The sequence below is a fragment of the Periplaneta americana genome, chromosome 10, assembly GCF_040183065.1.
Source record: "Periplaneta americana isolate PAMFEO1 chromosome 10, P.americana_PAMFEO1_priV1, whole genome shotgun sequence".
NCBI classification, from domain to species: Eukaryota; Metazoa; Arthropoda; class Insecta; order Blattodea; family Blattidae; genus Periplaneta; species Periplaneta americana.
The window spans coordinates 174,535,985-174,557,920 of NC_091126.1; the positions used below are offsets into that span (position 1 = coordinate 174,535,985).

General features: G+C 35.8%; 1 protein-coding gene across 1 annotated transcript in view; it reads right to left on the reverse strand.

Moving 5' to 3' along the window:
* The window catches only part of LOC138708170 (proton myo-inositol cotransporter-like), a 397,474-nt gene that overhangs the window by 38,707 nt on the left and 336,831 nt on the right, over positions 1-21,936 (reverse strand). The window contains exons 4-9 of the mRNA XM_069838437.1: positions 20,278-20,434; positions 17,785-17,880; positions 14,283-14,525; positions 9,517-9,680; positions 6,782-6,884; positions 3,068-3,318 (exon numbers count right to left, since the gene is read on the reverse strand). Of these exons, the coding sequence (XP_069694538.1) occupies positions 3,068-3,318; positions 6,782-6,884; positions 9,517-9,680; positions 14,283-14,525; positions 17,785-17,880; positions 20,278-20,434 (1,014 nt within the window). The remainder of the gene's footprint in view (positions 1-3,067; positions 3,319-6,781; positions 6,885-9,516; positions 9,681-14,282; positions 14,526-17,784; positions 17,881-20,277; positions 20,435-21,936) is intronic.

The following is a 21,936-nucleotide window of genomic DNA, read 5'->3' on the forward strand; positions in this document are numbered from 1 at the left end:
ACATATTTGCAATATATTGCGTCATTCCATGCATCATCTTTAAATCCCACTTGCAGATCAAAAAATATCCAATTGGGTAGTTTTTTTTTTTTCCCCCGAGTACCAGTATACAAAGTAAACCGTAAGTAATGGCATTAATTTCAGATTGTTATTCTTTGAGATATTTCAAACAAAAAAGTTGAATACACTTTTACTCGTCTTTGCTTCCTTTTCGAGATAAAAATTGTTTTATACGAAACATTTCATAGCACGTTTTGGGAAAGGCATTGATTTAATTCCCGATATGTCAATTTAAGAGAGCACAGTATTACGATAATAAATAATTTCGGAATATGTATGGTAAGACTTTCCTGTGTTAAATTTCAACGTACCTCGTTTACATGTTTCGGCCTATTTATGGGTCATCCTCAGAACTGGACGTTGTTGGTCTTGGCGCCACTTGTTCTGTTTCCTGTGAGGGTGTGTTCCTGTGGTATAGTGTAGAGTCAAAGAGTGTGTGTGTTTTGAAGTTGAGTTGTGTATTGAGAATTTCGTTGGTGTGTGTTTTTGTGTGTCTGTATATTTCATATTATTCTAGTGTGTTTAGTTTCTGGCTTTTTGGTTGGATGTGTAGTATTTCCATGTCTGTGTTAATGTCTCTGTGGGTGTGGTTAGCATTTGTGATGTGTTCTGCATATGTGGAGGTGTTTTGTAATTTTGTTATGGCTGTGATGTGTTCTTTGTAACGTGTTTGAAACGATCTGCCTGTCTGTCCTATGTATAAGTTGTTGCAGGTGTTAAGGCCCATTCACAATGAAAATTAAACATAACGTAAACATTAACATAAGCACATAAACATATGCCACAAACTTAAGTAGCCAAGGCCCATTCACAATGAAAATTAAACATAATGTAAACATAACACGTGTGTGGAAACAAACATACCGAATCAACAAAACTACAGAATCTATTACATAAAAATGGAGAATTGCACAATGACTGACGATGTAGCTATTCAATTTATGTTTCTAATAACTACAATGGCATCAGTATATGGCTTTCAATACTTGAAATCAAAGAAACGGAGATGTAAAATAATCAACTTTTCGTCATATGATTCCATGTTGCGCGCCTAGCTATCATCACGGCCAATAGATTAAAATATTGCCTGTAGGCAAAGCCCATGAGATGTTAAACAAAAAGTGAAACACGCTTTCCGCTTGTGTACTGTTTCCAAATCGCATAAACATAAGCATGAAAGTTTGGAGTTTGCAAACTTTCATGTTAACGTCTTATGATTAAGATTAAGTTTATGCTTATGTAATTCATTGTGAATGCTTTCATTAAATAACATGGACACAAGGTTTTATGCTTACGTTATGTTTATGTTTAATTTTCATTGTGAATGGGCCTTTACATTTGAATTTGTATACGCCTGTGTGGTTGTATTTGTTTGTTTGTGTTTTTTGTGTGTTGAGATGTTTTTGCAGAGTGTTATTTGCTCTGTATGCGATGTTGTAATTTAATTCCAACAAATACAACCACACAGGCGTATACAAACTCAAATGTAACACCTGCAACAACTTCTACACAGGACAGACAGGCAGATCGTTTCAAACATGTTACAAAGAACACATCACAGCCATAACAAAATTACAAAACACCTCCACATATGCAGAACACATCACAAATGCTAACCACACCCACAGAGACATCAACACAGACATGGAAATATTGCACATCCAACCAAAAAGCCAGAAACTAAACACACTAGAACAATATGAAATATACAGACACACAAAAACACACCCCAACGAAATTCTCAACACACAACTCAACTTCAAAACACACACACTCTTCGACTCTACACTATACAACAGGAACACACCCTCACAGGAAACAGAAAAAGTGGCGCCAAGACCAACAACGACCAGTTCTGAGGATGACCCATAAATAGGTCGAAACATGTAAATTAGGTACGTTTAAATTTAACACAGGAAAGTCTTACCATACATATTCCGAAGTGATAAAGTGTTAAAAGTTTGTAATCAAGATGTATAATAAATAATTGAAAGAATTTTACTTTTGTACTTTAAATGTGCAGACATTTGATCTGAACAAATGTAACATTGTAAAATTCCTTTGCAGAACGAAAAGTTAGCAGAGCACACTTCTCTGACACAAAGGCAAATTGCTTCAGAGTGTGGTGTCAGCTGTGGTGTACCATTTTGCAGACTATCCAAAGTTAAAAGTAGTCCTTATATCCTGGGCAGTAGGATGTTCAACATGTTACCACAAGAAGCACAGGAAGTGTCACTAGACATATTCAAAGTAAAAGTGAAAACGTGGCTTCTTAGAAACCCATTCTATTCTGTGCAAGAATATTTTGAGTTATAAAATAAAGTTGTAGAGATTTTTTAGGTTTCTTTCTCTGAATTTTATTACTATTTTGTAATGTATTAGGAAATTCTCATAAACTGCTAAGTTAATTCTTGTTTTATTGTATATAAACAGAGCGTATCGAATAATATTTGGGATCAGTGTGTTACAAGTTTCATCTAGATTTTAGCTTATTTTTGATTATCTTGACTCTCATTTGTAAACCCTAAGGAGTATTTGGGATCATTTTGTTTTATCTTTAGTGGTATAATAGAATATTTTTCATTTTAGTACGTTAATTTCACGCTTGTAATTTGACAACGTCATTAGCTTTTGCTATAACGACAGCTAATAAATACCACACTAAACTCGATTGAAGTGTTGTGAAACAAGTTTCTGATATACTGTATTTTCAATATTTATGTGGATTGTGGTAGGAAGAAAGTTGGGCATGGCTTATAACTTACTGTCTGTCTTACTGGCTCCATTCCCAACTAATCTGGAGCATTAAAATATGAACTTCTCAAAACAAGGTAAGTAGAAATAATAATTCATAATTCTCTCTAGTAAGTGAGGACGATATTTCATTAATTATTATTTATAGTTCATCTTAAAACTTCACTCAATTGTGCATAACAGCCTGGCAAACGAATACATACAAGTTTTGGCCTCTGAAATATGTACGAGTTTATGCGATTTCAAGTTTTACCTGGCGCAAAGAAAAGGAGATAGATTGCGAGAGCTGCCACTGCGACCCAGGAATACCTCGAGGGGCACCAGTCCGCAGCCCACGTGAGTCCAGAGTTACTGCTCATTGCTGTCACATTACTGCATGTGCCAGCCGAGGGGTACAGGCTTGTTTCATCAGGGCTGTGTGACCAGCAGGAGCCATTCGTTATGCCAGAAGCCAAGTCCCAGTAGCAGAAACCACACCCTGAATTTATGCAGTCAGTGCACGTTCTGAAACAGTGGACAAGTACAAACCATGGTGAGCCATCAAAGGAACGAACTACACTTTGTGTGGTTTTCGGTAAACTGAAAAGAACTTTCGGAAAGTTAGGTTTTTAATGTTTACGTTTATTTTATTTTTCAGAGAGGTAGAGAATGGGTCACTGATGTTAAAAATTGAATGTAAATATTAATTTTGTATTTTACTGTAGTTAGAGAAAAAAATGAATGTATTGTACTTAGTTCCTTTCAATTCTACTTAAGTACCAGTATCAGACAATAAATTGGCACATCAAATTACTTAATTGTTATTTTTGCAAACATAAAATTACAGCACATTTTGTAAGGCCAAATTCCTATTGCAATCAAACAATGAATGTCCTCTACCAGGAAAACAGTCAGATCAAAAGTGAAAACTCTTTTCTGTAGTATAAAGCGAATGTTTATGAAAGTTTTTCTATACATTTCTAAGCGGTTTGAGTCTTACCTTTACCAAGAAAGTCATAAATGATCTTGTGCTTCTTTAGAATCCATTCCACACTACTGTTTTCCTAAATAATTCCAAACAAATCTTGAAAAGCTAACAAATTAAACTTTGAAAGGTACTGGTATTAAGGTTTATTCCATGCAAATACATATTAATTTATTTGTCACATAAATGCAGCCAGTGTCAAGTCAGGTGATGCAACTTTTGGAATTGAACAAAGCTAAGTGCAACAGTTAGTTCCTTTCTTCACCAACTCTAAAGAACATAATAACAACCCATCACCGTAAAAAAAACAGCTTGTTACGAATCCATACACTAAGCCTCGGAATGGGACTGATTCTCTGGCACGACCACAGCAAAGGAATATGGGCGAATCCAGAAATGCATATAGTGTGTTAGTTGGGAGACCGGAGGGAAAAAGACCTTTGGGGTGGCCGAGACGTAAATGGGAGGATAATATTAAAATGGATTTGAGGGAAGTGGGATATGATGATAGAGAGTGGTTTAATCTTGCACAGGATAGGGACCGATGGTGGGCTTATGTGAGGGCGGCAATGAACCTGTGGGTTCCTTAAAAGCCATTTGTAAATAAGTAAGTTAAAAATGAATGACTACATTACAGAACCCAAAGAATATGGATGTCGCATTAGATCTGATGAACATAATCTCACTTATTTAGGTTAATGAAATAAAATTCCATGCACTCGCTCTATAGATAATAAGCATTAACACATTAAGATAATTTCATATTTTATATTTAACCTTCAACCAGACACAGCTGTATATGAAAGAGTGCCAACACGATAGAAAAATGTTTTAGAGTTTACGATCTTGTTCCACTGCGTAAGTTTGTTTTATCAGGAAGGGAAAAGTGAAAGCGGAATGAAACCATTGCTTGAGGAAGGAGTATAAACGAAAGGTAAAAATATTTTAATTAGCATTAACAAGGTTCTAGGTATACTTTTCAGTGTTATCTCAACTAACATACTGTAGTGAACAGTTATGTTCTACAGTTTCTAAGCAAACTGTAGTATTATATAAATACAAGGAGAGAGATAATGGAAGAGAGTATCACTCTGTTATGGTACATAAAGTGCGCTATGTAGCCATCAGTGCGAGACATTTTTAACTTTCACAATTTTAAACTTCTATTGGCACTTCTTGCTTTCCGCTTGATATTTAGAATGTTTGCTACATTCAAAGAAACTAAAAATCTAACTGATGATCAAAAAGAATTCAGATTTCCATTATGGAGCAGAAAACAAGCAATGGCCAAAGTAGCTGAATATTCACAAGAATATGATTTTGATTCAGAGGAAGATGCCTGTTGATCTTGCACCATATTAGTTTGGAAGACAAAAAAGGTGGAAATGGAAAAAAAATAAAATAAAACTGTCTTTCGAGAAGTAGCAGAATGTCAGTTAAAAATAATGTAAAACGTTTCTGAGACCGAAACCAAATGAAGAGTCCACTGCAAGAATGATGGATGTCACTTTCTTGTCGAAAATGACCCAAGACTGTCAATGCATAGCTTAAGACATATACAATGTACATACAGAGTTATATGGCATTAACACTGATAGTCATTGTCCAGTAATGATCGGAAAATCACAGTTAAGCTTTGAGTGCTAAGCATTTCAAACTTTCAATTGCTTCTCCTGCAAAATGTATTTCAAATGACATCCATCATTCTTGTAGTGGACTCTTCAAATATCAAGGAGCAACAAGTGAAACAGATGCGCTTAAAGAAACTGAAAACGAAATTGTGAAATGTAGGAATATTGCAATAAAATAAATTGATCCTTAATCAGTTTGTGGTCAATCATAAGAGCTGTTACCAGTACATCGTAAATGAATTTGTAATAGTGGATGAAATATTGTATTTGGCCAGTTACATGCGTTATCAAGAATTTTGTGAGAGTTAATTAATTCGAATTGAAATCAATAATAAAAATAAAGTTGACTTATTATATGATACTCTAACTTTACGTAATTTTCTGGTATTTATTTATATTGAATATTATAAAACAAGACATATTTATATACTAATGGAAACTCAAGTCGACCATGACAATGTGTAAAGTGCATCACATGTCTGGTGATGTTACAAAATGTGCATGTCCGCTCGAAGTTTAGTAATAATTATTATTATCATCTTCAAATGCAACTCTTTATAGCCGGAAATGATACTCAATTTGTGACAACGTTATTTCGAAATTAATTTGATTTCTCAACGTCTAATATTTTTCGTTAAATAATAGTATACGGTACTGGTGTTCAAAGATACCTGACTCCTACTAATTAATAGTGATTGATAACTTGTTCGTGTAAGTGTGGTTTCTTCAGTTATTACTTCTGTAAATAGATGGCGAAGATGACAGGTAGTGTTGCAAATAGCACATAAATATACCCGCATTATAGAATTCAAAATTTCATATCTGTCTAATGAATGTAAAAAGCATTAGGTTTAGTGGGAAACCGCTGATAGTGTCAATTATGAAAATAATTTATACTTAATCGACATCATCATTTTCCCCAACACATTTTTAACCGCCCCAATTATAGTGTCACCTATTGAGAACAAGCAGAACTATTTCAAAGTTTGTCAATTTGGTATATCTTTGGTTCTGACTTATCCTATGGCTAGAAAATTCGTTTACACGACCAAAAAACTGTAGATCAGGTATCTCTGAACACCAGTGTACATTGTATATTATTTCAGAAGTTCCTGATTCCGATTAAGTATATTAACATTTTCACAAGAACATAAACTATTATAAATAATACCTCTTTAAAACAATTAACGCAGTATGGTCACCTCATAAACCAAAATTTCGTGGGTCCGATAAGCTCTGATGGATTTCTGACAACTTTAAAAACTTGAAACCTCCGATGAGCTTATCAATGACTTAAAAGGAACGTACTCACATACATGAACTGACAAATTGTTGAAACTACAAACACATATAAATGCAGTGAATAAATTACTTAGCCGTGCTACAGAGAGCATCTCCAGCTGCGGTCACAGATGGCGCATCAAGTGTCATCAAGCGGAATCCAACTCCCAAAATGACTAACGAAATGACAACACCTGAAAAAAATATATACATATTATATTTCAGTCGCACATATACTGATGCGAGTTTCAGCAGTGTTTTAGCATGTTCTAAGGATTCCAAGCTTCATTTACAGGTCAGAAGATAAATTGATAAACATCCAAAAATATCAAAACTTTTCATCATGTCATGACTAGAAGAAAAATAAAAAGGTCAAACACTAACTTAGAAATTAAATGTAAACAGTGTTGTCTTACGTAAGGACAAGAGATCTTTGGGTTAATGTAGTATAATATAACTTGAGAATGTCAGAAGGAAGCAAAATAGGGAGAGGAATATGTCAAGGATGCCCTTTATCACCTACCCTGTTCAACATCTACGAGGGGTAGTCATAAAGTTTTAATTATCACCTCGAAAAAATGAAGCTGCGACCATGAAACTTGGTGATGGTGTTAGTCCATTTCTACATATTCACCCTTCAACGTGACACATTTTTCCCAACGATGGTTTCTTCATCCGAGGAAAGAGGAAGAAGTTACTGGGTGCCATATCAGGAGAATGCGGGGAGTGGAAACACGTGGATTCACCACCGCCGAAAAAGGCGAAGACCCAACCATCATCGGGAAAGGTGATGCTGAGTGTTTTTTGGGACATCCAAGGTGTGGTGCTGACAGATTATGCTCAGAAGGGGCAAACCATCACAGGAGCATACTACCAAAATCTCCTGACGAGGTTACGGGAGGCTATCAAGATGAAGCATCGCAGGAAGCTGTCCAAGGGGTCCTTTTGCTTCATGACAACGCCACAGCTCATTCTGCACAGGGCACAGTCACACATGCTGCTTCTTTAGGCTATCAAATTTTGCCTCACCCCCCGTATTCTCCTGATATGGCATCCAGTGACTTCTTCCTCTTTCCTCGGATGAAGAAACCATTGCATGGCAGGCATTTCCAGACGAGGTGATTTTTGAGGTGGAACATTTTCTGTACAGCCAAAATGCAGACTTCCACAACCAAGGCCTCCGTCAAGTCATCCATCATTGGGAAAAATGTGTCGCGTTGAAGGGTGAATATGTAGAAAAGGACTAACACCATCACCAAGTTTCATGGTCGCAGCTTCATTTTTTCGAGGTGATAATTAAAACTTTATGACTACCCCTCGTACTTGCAGGATTTAGTGAAGAACTGTTTTCAGAACATGGGAGGGGTGATAGTAAGAGGAAGTAGAATAAAGTGCATAAGATTTTCTGATGATAAGGCGATGTTAGCAGCAGAGGAGACGATACTAAGGGATATGCTACAGGAGCTAAATAATAGCTGTGAACAGTATGGAATGAAGATAAATGCCAACAAGACGAAGCCCATGGTCATAGGAAGAAAAGTAAAGAAGGTAAACTTGCGAATTCTAAATGAGGCAGTAGAGTAAATGGACAGCTTCAAATACTTTGGGGTGTACTATAAGCAGTAATATGAGCTGCTGTCAAGAAGCCCAAAGGAGAATAACAATGGGAAAGGAAGCTTTAAATAGAAAAAGGGGCATCTTCAGCAGACCTCTGGAAAAAGAACTAAGGAAGAGACTAGTGAGGTCCTTTGTGTGGAGTGTAGCATTTTATGGGGCAGAAACATGGACATTACGACGAAGTGAAGAGAAGCGATTAGAAGCATTTGAAATGTGGATATGGAGAAGGGTAGAGCATGTGAAATGGACAGACAGAATAAGAAATGAAGCTGTATTGGAAAGAGTGGATGAAGAAAGAATGATGCTGAAACTGATCAGGAAGAGAAAAAGGAACTGGCTGGGTCACTGGCTGAGAAGAAACTGTCTTCTGAAAGATGCACTGGAAGGAATGATGAATGCGAGAAGAGTTTTAGGCAGAAAAAGGTATCAGATGATATACGAAATTAAGTTAAATGGATCATATGTGGAGACTAAGAGGAAGGCAGAACACCATGAATGAATAACTTGAGAAATCCATGTAACCATTTATCCACTGTTTTATTCATTTATTCATTCATTAATAATAATTAATTAATTCATTCATTATTCTATATATATTTGTTTATTCAGTTATCCATTCATTTCTCTATTTATTATTTATTTATTCAGTTTTTCATTCATTCATTATCTAATAAATGAAAATTTGAAACAAATTTTTGCAGTGTCCGTTTAACAAATTTTTCGTGTACATTTTTTTTTTATTTTAACTTAATTACTTTAATTGATTCGAAAATGAGATTTCTCAAGTTAACCAGAGGACACAATACATCTACATATGCCGAACACATAAATGCTACCCACACATACAATAACATAAGTACAGACATGGAAATCCTATACATACCACCCAAAAACCAAAAACTCAACACACTAGAACAATATGAAATATACAAACACACTAAAACACACCTCGATCAAATTCTCAACACACAGATCAATTTCAGAACACACACACACTATTTGACACAACTCTTCATCACACGAACGCACCCACAGAACAGGCAGCGAAGTTGAGATGGCGCCGAGACACAGAAGGCTCTGAAGATCGTGTCAAGTAGCATCGAAACAGCTGTAAGCCGCACATGCTTACATAATTAATACGAGTAAGATCGCCACTTAATCAATTATTTATATTCTGTTCAGTTTTATCAAAGGGAATTATGTACTTACCGCCAAGAGACCAAAGTGTGAGGGACCTCCTTCCAACCCGTTCTACCAAAAACAGGCCAATAAAAGTACAAAAGAAGTTAACAGCTGCTGTTGCACATGCCAGCCAAATGGCAATGGAGTAATCTTTCACCCCTGCCATTTGAATAATACTTGCACTATAATACCTAGAAAGAAAATAACAGTTATTAATATAGGCCTACAGTATATATCTGTGGTGTTTGGGTAAAGGGAGATAAGTCATAAAAATGAGTTCGGAGATAAATGAAAATTAAACTGATAACCCTTATTACAAATAATTTTCTACACAAATATCGATACCCGGCCCCGGAACAATTTTTCCCTTGAAATTATTCAAATCTGCTTTACAGGAAGCTTCACCTGAAAGACTAGATTTGCATAATATATACGTCACTGTGTACGTTAACAGAAAACCACAGTTCCAAGTCACACAGAGATTGTGTGCACTCGATGTGGGTCTCTAGCATTTCGTCAGACCACGCGAGTTGTGTGGATATAAAGGAAAAGTTGAGACGGTGTCGGGTGGAGTTCCCGGGTAGCTCAGTGGTAGAGCGCTGGTACGTTCAACCAGAGGTCCCGGGATCGATACCCGGCCCCGGAACAATTTTTCCCTTGAAATTATTCAAATCTGCTTTACAGGGAGCTTCACCTGAAAGACTAGATTTGCAAATAAAACACATCAACTGCTTGTATTCTTTGATTTTTGCACACCAACTTGTATAATTTAACTTGTGTGTTCATCTGGGGAACAAAATTCCAACTGGACAAAAAAATGACTTATACCCCTTTACCCGAACACCATAGATATAAGGGTTGATTAATAAGTCATGGCAACTATTTTTTTTCTGTCGAAAATGCTCCAACGCAGAAAATTTAACATATACGTTTGAAAGTGTACCACATGTAGACTACTTTTTAAAGTTCACACCACACTGGGTATGGATGCAAGAATCTCTGGTAGGGTAAAAGGACAAACATGACATTTCGAAATCAACGTTTTATTCTCGTACAACCTGTTAACATCATTTGTACAAGCTGTTTAACATCCTTCAAGTCTCCTAGATTGTTCACGATCCGTTGCCATCGACGGGAAAGATGGAAAACACCATGGTACCTCACACCCAACTACAGTAACGACAACTTTTGTGTTTTTTTAAAGGCATGTTGTGTCCGATAAGTATAATATAAGTACCAAATATGTGTAGGTTTATTACAGTCAAATTACTTATCAATAGTACACACGTTGAACCATTACAATATTACATGAAATGGTATATAAAAGATTTTGACAAACGTTTTCGCCATAACCATAGCATCTTCAGGTCATATTAAAAAAGAATACAATAACACATGATGAACACTTAAAAATATTCAGGTTAAAACAATCGTTAAATGTTTAAAAACTGGTGTGGTAGGCATGGTTATGGCGAAAACGTTTGTCAAAAACTTTTATATACCATTTCATGTAATATTGTAATGGTTCAACGTGTGTACTATTGATAAGTAATTTGACTATAATAAACCTACACATATTTGAAACGTGTGTGTTGGCAAGTCGTTTCCTACGACGCAATGGCTTCTTCAATTTAGGAATAAGATCGCAGTCCCAAGGACTAAAATTGGGAGAAGAAGGAGATGTGGCAAGACCTCCCATCCCCAACGCTGTTAACAGAGTCAAACTGTGTCTGCTATGTGAGGTCTAAAGGTACGGTCACACATCGCTACTTTTGCTGCGCAACTTTTGTACTGCAGCTGCAAAAGTTGCGTGTCGTGTTCACACGTAAGCCAAAAGTAGCGCGCTGCACGCTACTTTTCGTGCTGCGCAACCCGAGTGCTGCAAAAGTTGCAACTGGAGGTTGCGAGTCTGTTCACACACAAGGCGCTACTGTTGCAGCCGCAGTCATGCTGCAGGTTTCCATCTCCGTGTTGACTTCTCAATATACATTTTGTGGTTATGTTCGCATTGTTAAGAAACTCATGCGAAAGCTTTCTTATCTATTATTTGCTTTTCTGTCGTATCTAGTATTCAGAAATTGACATTATTTTTACTATAAAGCTTTTAAAAACGCCTATATACTTAAATGATAACCAACAGTATATTCACGTAATCAATGTCGGCAACCCTCCTGTTTGGAACTACGCTACGGAAAATTTAAAAAATGAATTATATCGTCAGCAAATATGCTCAGACTGTATTGTGCATTTAATAACTGTTACAAATAATTTATTTTCATCACATCTAACATTAAAATACGTCCAAACAATAAAAGTATCATTGGCACATTTGGGTGGCAACACTGGTCAGAACCGCAGCAAAAGTTTCAACAAAACCGATATCAAAAATGCTGCGGCTGCAACCCTGAGAACCCTGTTCACACGTCGCTACTTTTAAGCTGCGCGCAGCATGGAAAAGTAGCGAGCAGCAGGTTCGGCAGCCGCTATTTTTCGGGTTGCACCGTTCTTCACACGTCACAGTCGAGAGTTGCGCAGTTTTTTGTACTGCATCGACGTGTGACCGCACCTTTGATCTGCAATACATTCTCGTGGATTGCAACCATGGATAACGGCTTATCTTGGTGTACGAACATTGTTCAACTTTGGTTACTTCCATGAGTATTTATTTATTTATCAATATATTTATTTACAATTATTTATTTATTTAACCTGGTAGAGTTAACGCCAGGAGGCCTTCTATTCCCCTCTACGCACCTCTGTCAACAGACGACTAACATAGGGAGCGTGATCACGTCCAAACCGGTACTACATTAAGAAGTTCATGTAATATGTCTGAAGAGATAATGTTAGTGTTCTTAAGTCAGAACTTTTCCTCTCAAGGTACGCACATAGGTTAGGTTATTTTACGACGCTTTATCAACATCTTTGGTTATTTAGCGTCTGAATGAGATGGTGAAATGAGTTCGGGGTCCAGCACCGAAAGTTGCCCAGCATTTGATCATATTGGGTTGAGGGAAAACCCCGGAAAAAACCTCAACCAGGTAACTTGCCCCGACCGGGAATCGAACCCGGGCCACCTGGTTTCGCGGCCAGACGCGCTGACCGTTACTCCACAGGTGTAGACCGCACATAGGTATTCATACTTCACTACAAATAAGAAAAAATAGCTGCCTATAGCATCTGTAATATTGGGAAAATAAAGCTTGAATAAAAATTTATCGCAACTAATTTAGTAGCACTCTACGTTGAGTACAGAGTGTTCGATCAACTGGCGAAACTCGTGTGCACAAGGTCACCTCGCAGGTCACGTGACAGCGAAGGCATTCGCGGATTATGACAACTCAACTATTCTCTCAAAATTCGAGCCGGTTTTTTCTTAACGCAATATTCTAAGTAAGTTTCCACATCTTACAGTTAATATGGGCAGTTACCTTTTTTTAATTTGTCTGTCTATGTGGACAGTTTGAGAGGTTTCCACAAGAACTTATTAACAGTTTCCGTGTTAGCAAAAATGATGGCAAATCTGCTTTCTGGTTTTCACGATAAAGTCACCTCGAAAGTGGTCGCTCTCTAATGAACAGAAATAGGCTATTTCCCTTACAAGAGGAAAACCATTACCTTTATTGGCTGGAAGTGCCTTTGAAAGTTAATACAATACAGCATTAAGGGAAGACTCCACTGAAAATCATGAAAATTTTTTCAAATTTTTTTTAGCTATTTCACTTATTCAGAATTTGTATTTTCATACCCCAAATGGATTCAGCTCAATTCTGATTACAAATACTCGTATGTTTACACTTTTAAAAATTAAGGCTGGAAGGGGGCGTGGAATTTAAAGAGCTGTCAAAATTGTTTTTCATGGAAGAATTCTTTTTTAAAATTTCTGATTACAAATCTAGTAACTTTGTGTTGGCTCCCTGAAGTCACTAGATGAATGTAGCGGAGGAGAATATTAATTTACATAAATATTCATTTTATTTTCAAATCAATTTTTCTGTGTTCATTTTTGTTGATTCAACACCAACTTTCGTATGCCAAATATTAATCAATCCGGATGAAATTTTTACTGCAAGTATTTATGAGGTAGCTGCATGTTTCTATGCATTTATTTTGTGAGAAATGCTGCTAGTTTATTTTATTAATATTTTTCTTAATGCTGCTAGTTTATTTTATTATTATTCTTAAGAAAAATATTAATAAAATAAACTAGCAGCAATTCTCACAAAATAAATGCATAGAAACATGCAGCAACAAAAATGAACACAGAAAAATAGATTTGAAAATAAAATGAATATTTATGTAAATTAATATTCTCCTCCGCTACATTCATCTAGTAACTTCAGGGAGCCAACAAAAAGTTACTAGATTTGTAATCAGAAATTTTGAAAAATAATTCTTCGATGAAAAACAATTTTGACAGCTCTTTAAATTCCACGCCCCCTTCCAGCCTTAATTTAAAAAAGTGTAAACATACGAGTATTTGTAATCAGAATTGAGCTGAATCCATTTGGGGTATGAAAACATAAATTCTGAATAAGTGAAATAGCTAAAAAAAATTTGGAAAAATTTTCATGATTTTCAGTGGAGTCTTCCCATGAGTTGATATAGTATCGCTCACGATAAGGCACTGCATATCGCCAAGAATGGAGGGCTGTTATTTGGGATTCGAACTCGGGGCACCTGGTTTCGCTGTCAGACGCGCTAACCGTTATTCCACAGGTGTGGACGATAGCCTATTCTTGTGTACAGTAATTCTGTTTTTCAGTTAACAGTATAACAATGGTGTAACTTACATTACTGTGTTGATGCCAGCAAGTTGCTGAATGCCTTGGAGTAGACAACCGAGCAGCAGGGCCCTTCGGGTGCTCCTTGTTGTAAGAATCTGCAACCAGATGGAGCTGCTGCTTCCAGATTGTTGGCGGGATTGTAATTGACTCTCCTGCTCCAAACAAGCTTCTTTAATGCTCTCCAATTCTTCTTCGACGGGGAAATCTTCGCCTCGTATTGACCGAAGAACTTTCAATGCCTCATCGTATCTAGATGTAAGAAATGTGCACCACAATTATTATTTTGCTTTTGTGGATCGAGTACTTCCTACAACCATGGGAGAAACAGATAAAATCAAAGTAATGAGGTAACGCGTACTTTCTCACTATATAATGAATAAACATTTTATCTTTCTAATTTTCAACATCGTCTTTGAAAGGCGAGCATTTTCACAAATTTTCAAACTGTAAAGAAAAAAAAAAAAAAAACTGTCCGTTTTACGCTCTATCTCGTGTGTTCTCGACTCATAACTGAGCGCTTATTGCGGGCCCAGTGTGGGCAACTGCGTGCGTGGAAAGATAAAATGTATTTTACGCGTTCTACAAACATTTATTTCTGTCGTGTCAAAAATATTCCATTTTATAGATATTTTCCCGAACTCTCATTCAAAAGACATATATACAAATTATTTACTTTGTACAGTAGTGGCAAAATCTGGACCGACCCTTGTAGCTGATTTCAGAGCCTTGTTCACTCTAGAACACGATAGACTGGTAACTAAGACTTTCGTGGTCCGAATCCAGCCTGGGAAGGAAACTTATTTTGTGCGAGATCGTGCGTATTTGCTTGCTTTCCGCACAAAAGCAATACGCGGTAAGTGTGAAATACCACATTCAGTATTCCCAACGTAATACACATAACAATTTCCCTATTCTTATCGCTTAAGCGTCATATTCATTTTACTGCTTTAGGCTTTTAACATATTATTTTTAAAGACATTCAATATAGTAATAATTATAAATTGGAAACTTACCACTGCAATTTCACCTAAATTGCACTGTTAATTATTGTTTTTAAATATTTGCAAAAATTAAGTAAATTCTACAACACCACAAAAGTTACTGCATTTGTAATGCAAGTAACATTAAGGAAGCCGTGAAAAAATCAACAAGATTCCAGACTCATCATAGACTGGGGGGAAAAAAAGACAGACTTATATCACGGCCTGCTGCAGTATAGTAAACACAGAAAACATTTTATAGGAACAATGTTGAAGATAGATATATTTGTTTTCCAAAGTTGCCGTCATTGAACAGAAACCAAGATGGAGATTTCATTGCAACTAATTAGAAATTCCTCTTTCATGTATGTAATAAACGATCTTCGCACAAAATAATGTACGATACACGAGCGGTATGTTTGTTTTCATGTTCTCGGAAATTAAAAAAGCTCAACTACGTTTCGCTTTTTCAATCTTTTCCTCGAACATGAAAATGTCAACATACCGCTCTTGTAACGCATATTACTATTTTGTGTCTTATTCAAATTTATTCCAAATACTTTTCGATTGCAGCGATATTTTACTTCTTAATTAATTTATTATTCCTAGAACATGAATTTTACCAGCAATCGAAAAGTATTGGGAATAAATCTGAATAAGGAACAAAAAAAAAAAAAAATGTTTCCTTCCTACGCAGGATTCGAACCACGAAAGTCTTAGTTACCAGTCTATCGTGCTCTGGAGTGAACAAGGCTCTGAAATCAGCTACAAGGGTCGATCCGGTTTTTTTGCCACTACTGTACATAAACAAGATTATGTTTCCTCCACTGAACTCGAAAATTTTTATAATACAAAAAGAAAGTGGTTTGACTGAAATTATTAATTATGCAGCTTATATACATGGTAAAGTATTAACTTTTCCGAAACTGACATACAATAGTTTTTTACTTCGTTATTTAACGACGCAATATCAGCTACTGGGCTACTTAACGTCGATGGAATTAGTGATAGCAAGATGGTATTCGGCGAGATGAGGCCGAGGATTTGCCATACATTACCCGACATTCGCCTTACGGTTGGAGAAAACCTCAATACAATAGTTATTTGTATACTTAATTGTTTCAAGAAATATTTTGCTATTTACGAGACTTGTTATGGTGACATGAAAATTTCAACGGATAAACAGTCAATCCAAAGTAAAATATACTTAGATAATAAACTTTTGGAAATGTATTTCAATGTATAAGATATATGCCTGAAACTTATACCTTCAATATGTACAAGATATTTCTCAGAATATTAGCATGTACAAAAAATCAATTGAAATCATCAACAATACTTTTACACACCATGTGTTCACAAGCATACCCGTTTATGCCTATATAAAATCTTAGCAGCAAGACCAACTCTATGCTAGAGTGATGAAACATGGACCTTCACAAAGTCTAACACCAAGAAAATAAAATTACAGTGTGCGAAATGCGTTTTATGAGACAAATAACTGTATACTGTAGGTCTATATGAAGTATGATAATAAGGGAAATAAGAAGCTTTGCCAGAATTAAGAATTTAATCAATATTAACCACATGTCAAGTTAACAAAACTCAAGAAATCGTGTTAAGAGGAAGGCAAAAACAAGGGAAGATTGGAAAATGCTGGGTTTGCAGTGAAAGACCTGCCCTTGTGCAGTACACTATGAATAAATGAATGAATGAATGAACTATGCTTTTCTGAAAATATTCGAATGGTGATGAGTAAAATTACTAGGTATATGACTCGTGACTGAGCCGTGCTTGCCCTCACTTGCTATTTTAAAGGCTATCATTATTAGGGGAGAGTCAGGTAGTATCGGACATCGGGAAGTATCGGACAGTGCGTTTCTTTCATCTACCACCATATGGTAGTACCTGAATGACATGGTTACGTTTCTCTATGCGACATCACAGAAACGTAACCATGCCAATCAGGTACTAACATCATGTGGTAGATGCAAGAAACTCACTGTCCGATATTACCCGATGTCCGATACTACCCGACTCTCCCCTATACTTAACCTATGGTATCGGCAAGTCAAAATTCACTATACCCGACAATTCATCGGCATTTCTGGAATCATGCTGTTTATTCCAATAGTATAATTATTCATTCATAACAAATTCATTCATTTATTCCGTAATGTAAATTTATAAATTCATGTTTTTTTAGTAGGTTATTTTACGACGCTTTATTAACAGCTTAGGTTATTTAGCGTCTGAATGAGATGAAGGTGATAATGCCAGTGAAATGAGTCCGGGGTCCAGCACCGAAAGTTACCCAGCATTTGCTCATCTTGGGTTGAAGGAAAACCCCGGAAAAAACCTCAACTAAATTCATGTTAGAAATTTGATAAATCCTTCTTCTGTGTTAAGGCGCATTTCCTCAATAATTATAAACACAAATAAATTACAGGGAGCTTTACCTGAAAGACTAGATTTACAAATAAATTAGTTCATAAGTTGAAAATATCATTACAGCATTACGTACTCACCTCTTTTTAGAAACTAACCATCTTGGGCTTTCTGGCATTCCTAAAAATCCAAAAAATTGTACACAAGCTGGCACTGCAGCTAACCCGAGCATGTACCTGAAAAACATTTCAGTAAATCACTCAAACAGACTACATTATTGATCATTCATAAATGATTTTCGTTTCTGATCCGCAATTTAATAACAGTTCCGTTTGCTTTTAAAATGTGACCAAATATGAAGATAATTCATTTTCCAATGACTTAACAAAATTATGCACATTAAATTGGAAAAGTGGCACTTAAGTTTTTAAGGGGACACTCAACTTAAAAATTGGAGAAAAAGTGTCATAGAAATGAAAAATTAAATTTCTACACTAATTTACGTGACAGAACTAAATCAACACGCAGAATTCTTGCCCTATTCATTGAGAAGTCACAGTCAAATGCACAAAGCCAAAAAATAAAAAATGATAATTGAAAGTGATATTTCAATTAATGATTGATTAAAAATTGAAATATTTTTATTTTGAAAAGTATTGGATCTAATGAGCTGATATTTTGCATGTTACTTTCCATGTGTATATTAAACTTTTTCTCCAAATTTTAAAAAGATTGGTCAAATAGGAAAAAAGTTCCAAAATATAGTTGAGTGTCCCCTTAAGTCATATGTCAAATATTGATATATCGCTCATGGGGTATACTAATGTCACAATTCAAAAAATCAGTTTTTGAGCTAAGCGAGTTTACATTTCCCTTAGTATTCAAGTGCAGGAATCATGTTATCATGGAATTAAGAGTAAGGGTTACTGACGGCCCCGTGAGAGTTCAGTTAATCATGTTATAGCCTACAATTTCACCCTTTCATCCCGTTGCCATAGTTATGACCTATTTATGGAGTTGTGCCACTATTGCAACCCTTGAACGATATATTCAGCTTTAAGATATACAAATAAATATTCACCTTTTAATTCTTTCCAATTTTCTAAGTTACACATTAGTTTGAGTCAAATAACAAATAAGAGTGTTCAGGCTACTTTCAATTCAAGTTTTACAAGAAATTTAAAACACATTCGAAACATGTACAATATTAACAAAGTCCTGTATACTATTCTAAAAGCACATAATGAAACACTGTAATGCAAGAAGTATAAAGAATAATGTATCTGAAAGGCGACGATTTAATTTCAATGAATGTTTTTTTTTGTAATATAAATACTTCCGTCTTCATAGTGAGTAATAATGAGTTACTGGACTAATTATAATTATTATTATGTAGCCAAAGAAAAGATATTTTAAATTTCGAGTTATCATCAATAAGTCCTTCGTCTCTGTTAATTATGAAATTTGTAATCAGATTACCTGACAGCATAGCTGGTAACGAAGCATAATTTTTAATTGGTTTATTTTACGACGCTTCATCAACGGAAATGGTTATCTAGCATCTGAGTGAAATGGACGTGGTAATGACAGCAAAAGAACCCAGGGTCCAGCGCCGAAAGTTACCCAGCATTTTCTTTTAATGGGTTGAAGAGAAAACCCCGGAAAAACCTCAACCAAGTAACTTGTCCCAACCAGGATTTGAACCCGGATTCGCAGTTTCGCAGTCCGACCTGAAGACTATTACTCCAAGCGGTGGACATCTATACAGTTTTCGCTGTAAGAAAAATCCTAATGTAAACATAAGCGCGTTGCTGTCATACCCGTGATTGGCTCCCAGTTGAAACACTCACATGACGCAGGAAAATATAGTTCGTATTTGGAAACCACAATCTTGTATTATTTGAAAATAAAAAACTGAATTCTAGTTGTTAAATACGATGAAACATTTCACTTCACTCATGTGTAAAAATCTATGTAAAAGAAAAGACACTTTTATATTTTGTTATGTACTATGAACGCGGATGAATACCAACAGTAATACCGAGGTAGTATGTTCTTGTAACAAGCTGGCGGTACTTGAGCTCGTAGTTGTTCACGTAAGCACGCGGTACTGAAGTATGGCTTCTGTATCCTCAACTGTCCATTGTGACGACATAAGACTTAAAAATAATTTAATTGTAGTAATTATAAAGTGAATGTTTCCTAAGCAAACGAATGCATAGTAGTGAGGTTAGGCCTACTTGATGAGTAACGGGAATTGTTTAACATGAAACAGAATGTACAACAGTAGGCGGGAACACGTACTGAGAATCTATGGCGCCAAACAGCGGCCAATGAAGCCTCACTTCAGTCACGTGCTATTGTTTACATTAGGATTTTTCTTACAGCGAAAAGATCAAATCAACCAAATAACATTACATCTCCTTTTTAAAACAGATTTTTGAACTTATTTTCTGCAATTCAAAATTAAGATTACATTTATTCAATGGGAATCTATTTTTCTTTCGAATTGAACTCAAGAAGAGGGACTGAGGTAAATGTAGGAAAGTCAATTGTTATCGGAATACGAAGCTTCTTAATCTAGACAGAACTGTGCGGAGGAGATGACAGAGTGGAATGGCGCATGCTCTTACCTCCAGCCGTCGGGGTGAGAACTAAATGCACCACATACAAGAGAAGCAACGAACTGACCGCCGGTGATGAAGATGGTATTCAGAGTGACTAGATGACCACGAACGTCCGGGTATGCACTCTCTGCTATGTACACAGGCACACTCATGCTTGCCACACCTTTGCAGGAGACAACAGACATGCTTGCAATCATTTGCCACATAAAGCTGCATTTGTGTGGGTAATAATTAAGAAATAAACACAATTACGTTAAACTAAAAAGACCTACTACAACCTCATTAAATAATTTATTTGCAAAGTTCGGATATTTAAAATATTTTTGTAAACATATGACAAATATATATACGTTACTCTTGACAATTACTCATTTTAACACTAAAAATAAACCCATTTATACTAAAGTAATACAATTTCTTTACAAAATAATATGTGGAAGGTGTCGGCACGTTAAAAACCTCCAAGCATAAATTAGAGCCTCTGGACTACATTTATCCTCTCTCGCTCCTTAGTAATATCTTAGTTGCACACTAACAAGGAGAGGACACGCTCTGTATATCGCCGAATTAAATAAGGTTGTGTGAGATGAAAGTACAAGATGTACTGTTTAAAGTAATACCTGGTATGGGTGGCCAATGACCCCTCGTTTTGGAAATATTGGCTATTGTTTGTGACATATTTCCGTTATGTGCCTAATAGGAAAGCATTAGACTGTGTAACGGTGTAGCTCACATGGTTGGATGCTGAGTTGTCATCCAGGCAACCTGAGTTCGAATCCTAATACCTTCTCATTTTTTGAAGTTTTATATTATTATTATTATTATTATTATTATTATTATTATTATTATTATTATTATTTGCACTTTTGAAATTTAACATTTGTATGTGCATAGAGACCAATGCGCTTATTAGGAGGTAATTTATCATATACAAACAAAAACAGAAATATTGCAACATGAATGAAAATATAATAATAATAATAATAATAATAATAATAATAATAATAATAATAATATCAAGCTTTAAAAATTAGAAGTCATTACGATTCGAACTCGGGTTGCCTGGATAACAACTCAGCATCCAAACATATGAGCTACGCTGTTACAAAGTGTAATGTTTCCCTATTAGGCACCTAACGGAAGTATGTCACAAACAATAGCCAATATTTCCAAAACGAGGGGTCATTGGCCACCCATACCAGGTATGACTTTCAACAATAGGTCTTGTACTTTCATCTCACACAATCTTATTTCATTTGGTGATATACAGAGCGTGTCCTCTCCTTGTAAGGTGTTAGAGGCGCCTCCACCCCCGTCGGCAAATAAGTAAACTGAATTCCTTCAAGTATTGAAACTTTCGCTAGGGGACACCTGTGATCCGACTACGGAACTATGGGTTAAATGGATTCATGAAAATGTTAAATTTAGAAATTGTAGTGGTAAATATAATTATGCTCATTTTATTTTCCTGCGCACAATTTCAACATACATTCCAGTACAACTCCAGTTACTGGGTACCATTCCCCGGTTGTAATGTGTTTTCTACAGACAGTATTGGTACCCAATAATCATTGAAATCCTTGCATTCATTATTGTATAATTTTGCAAGGGTTTTTGAACAGAATGGATATGACTTAAATTTCCTGTAGAATTTCGCTATAATTT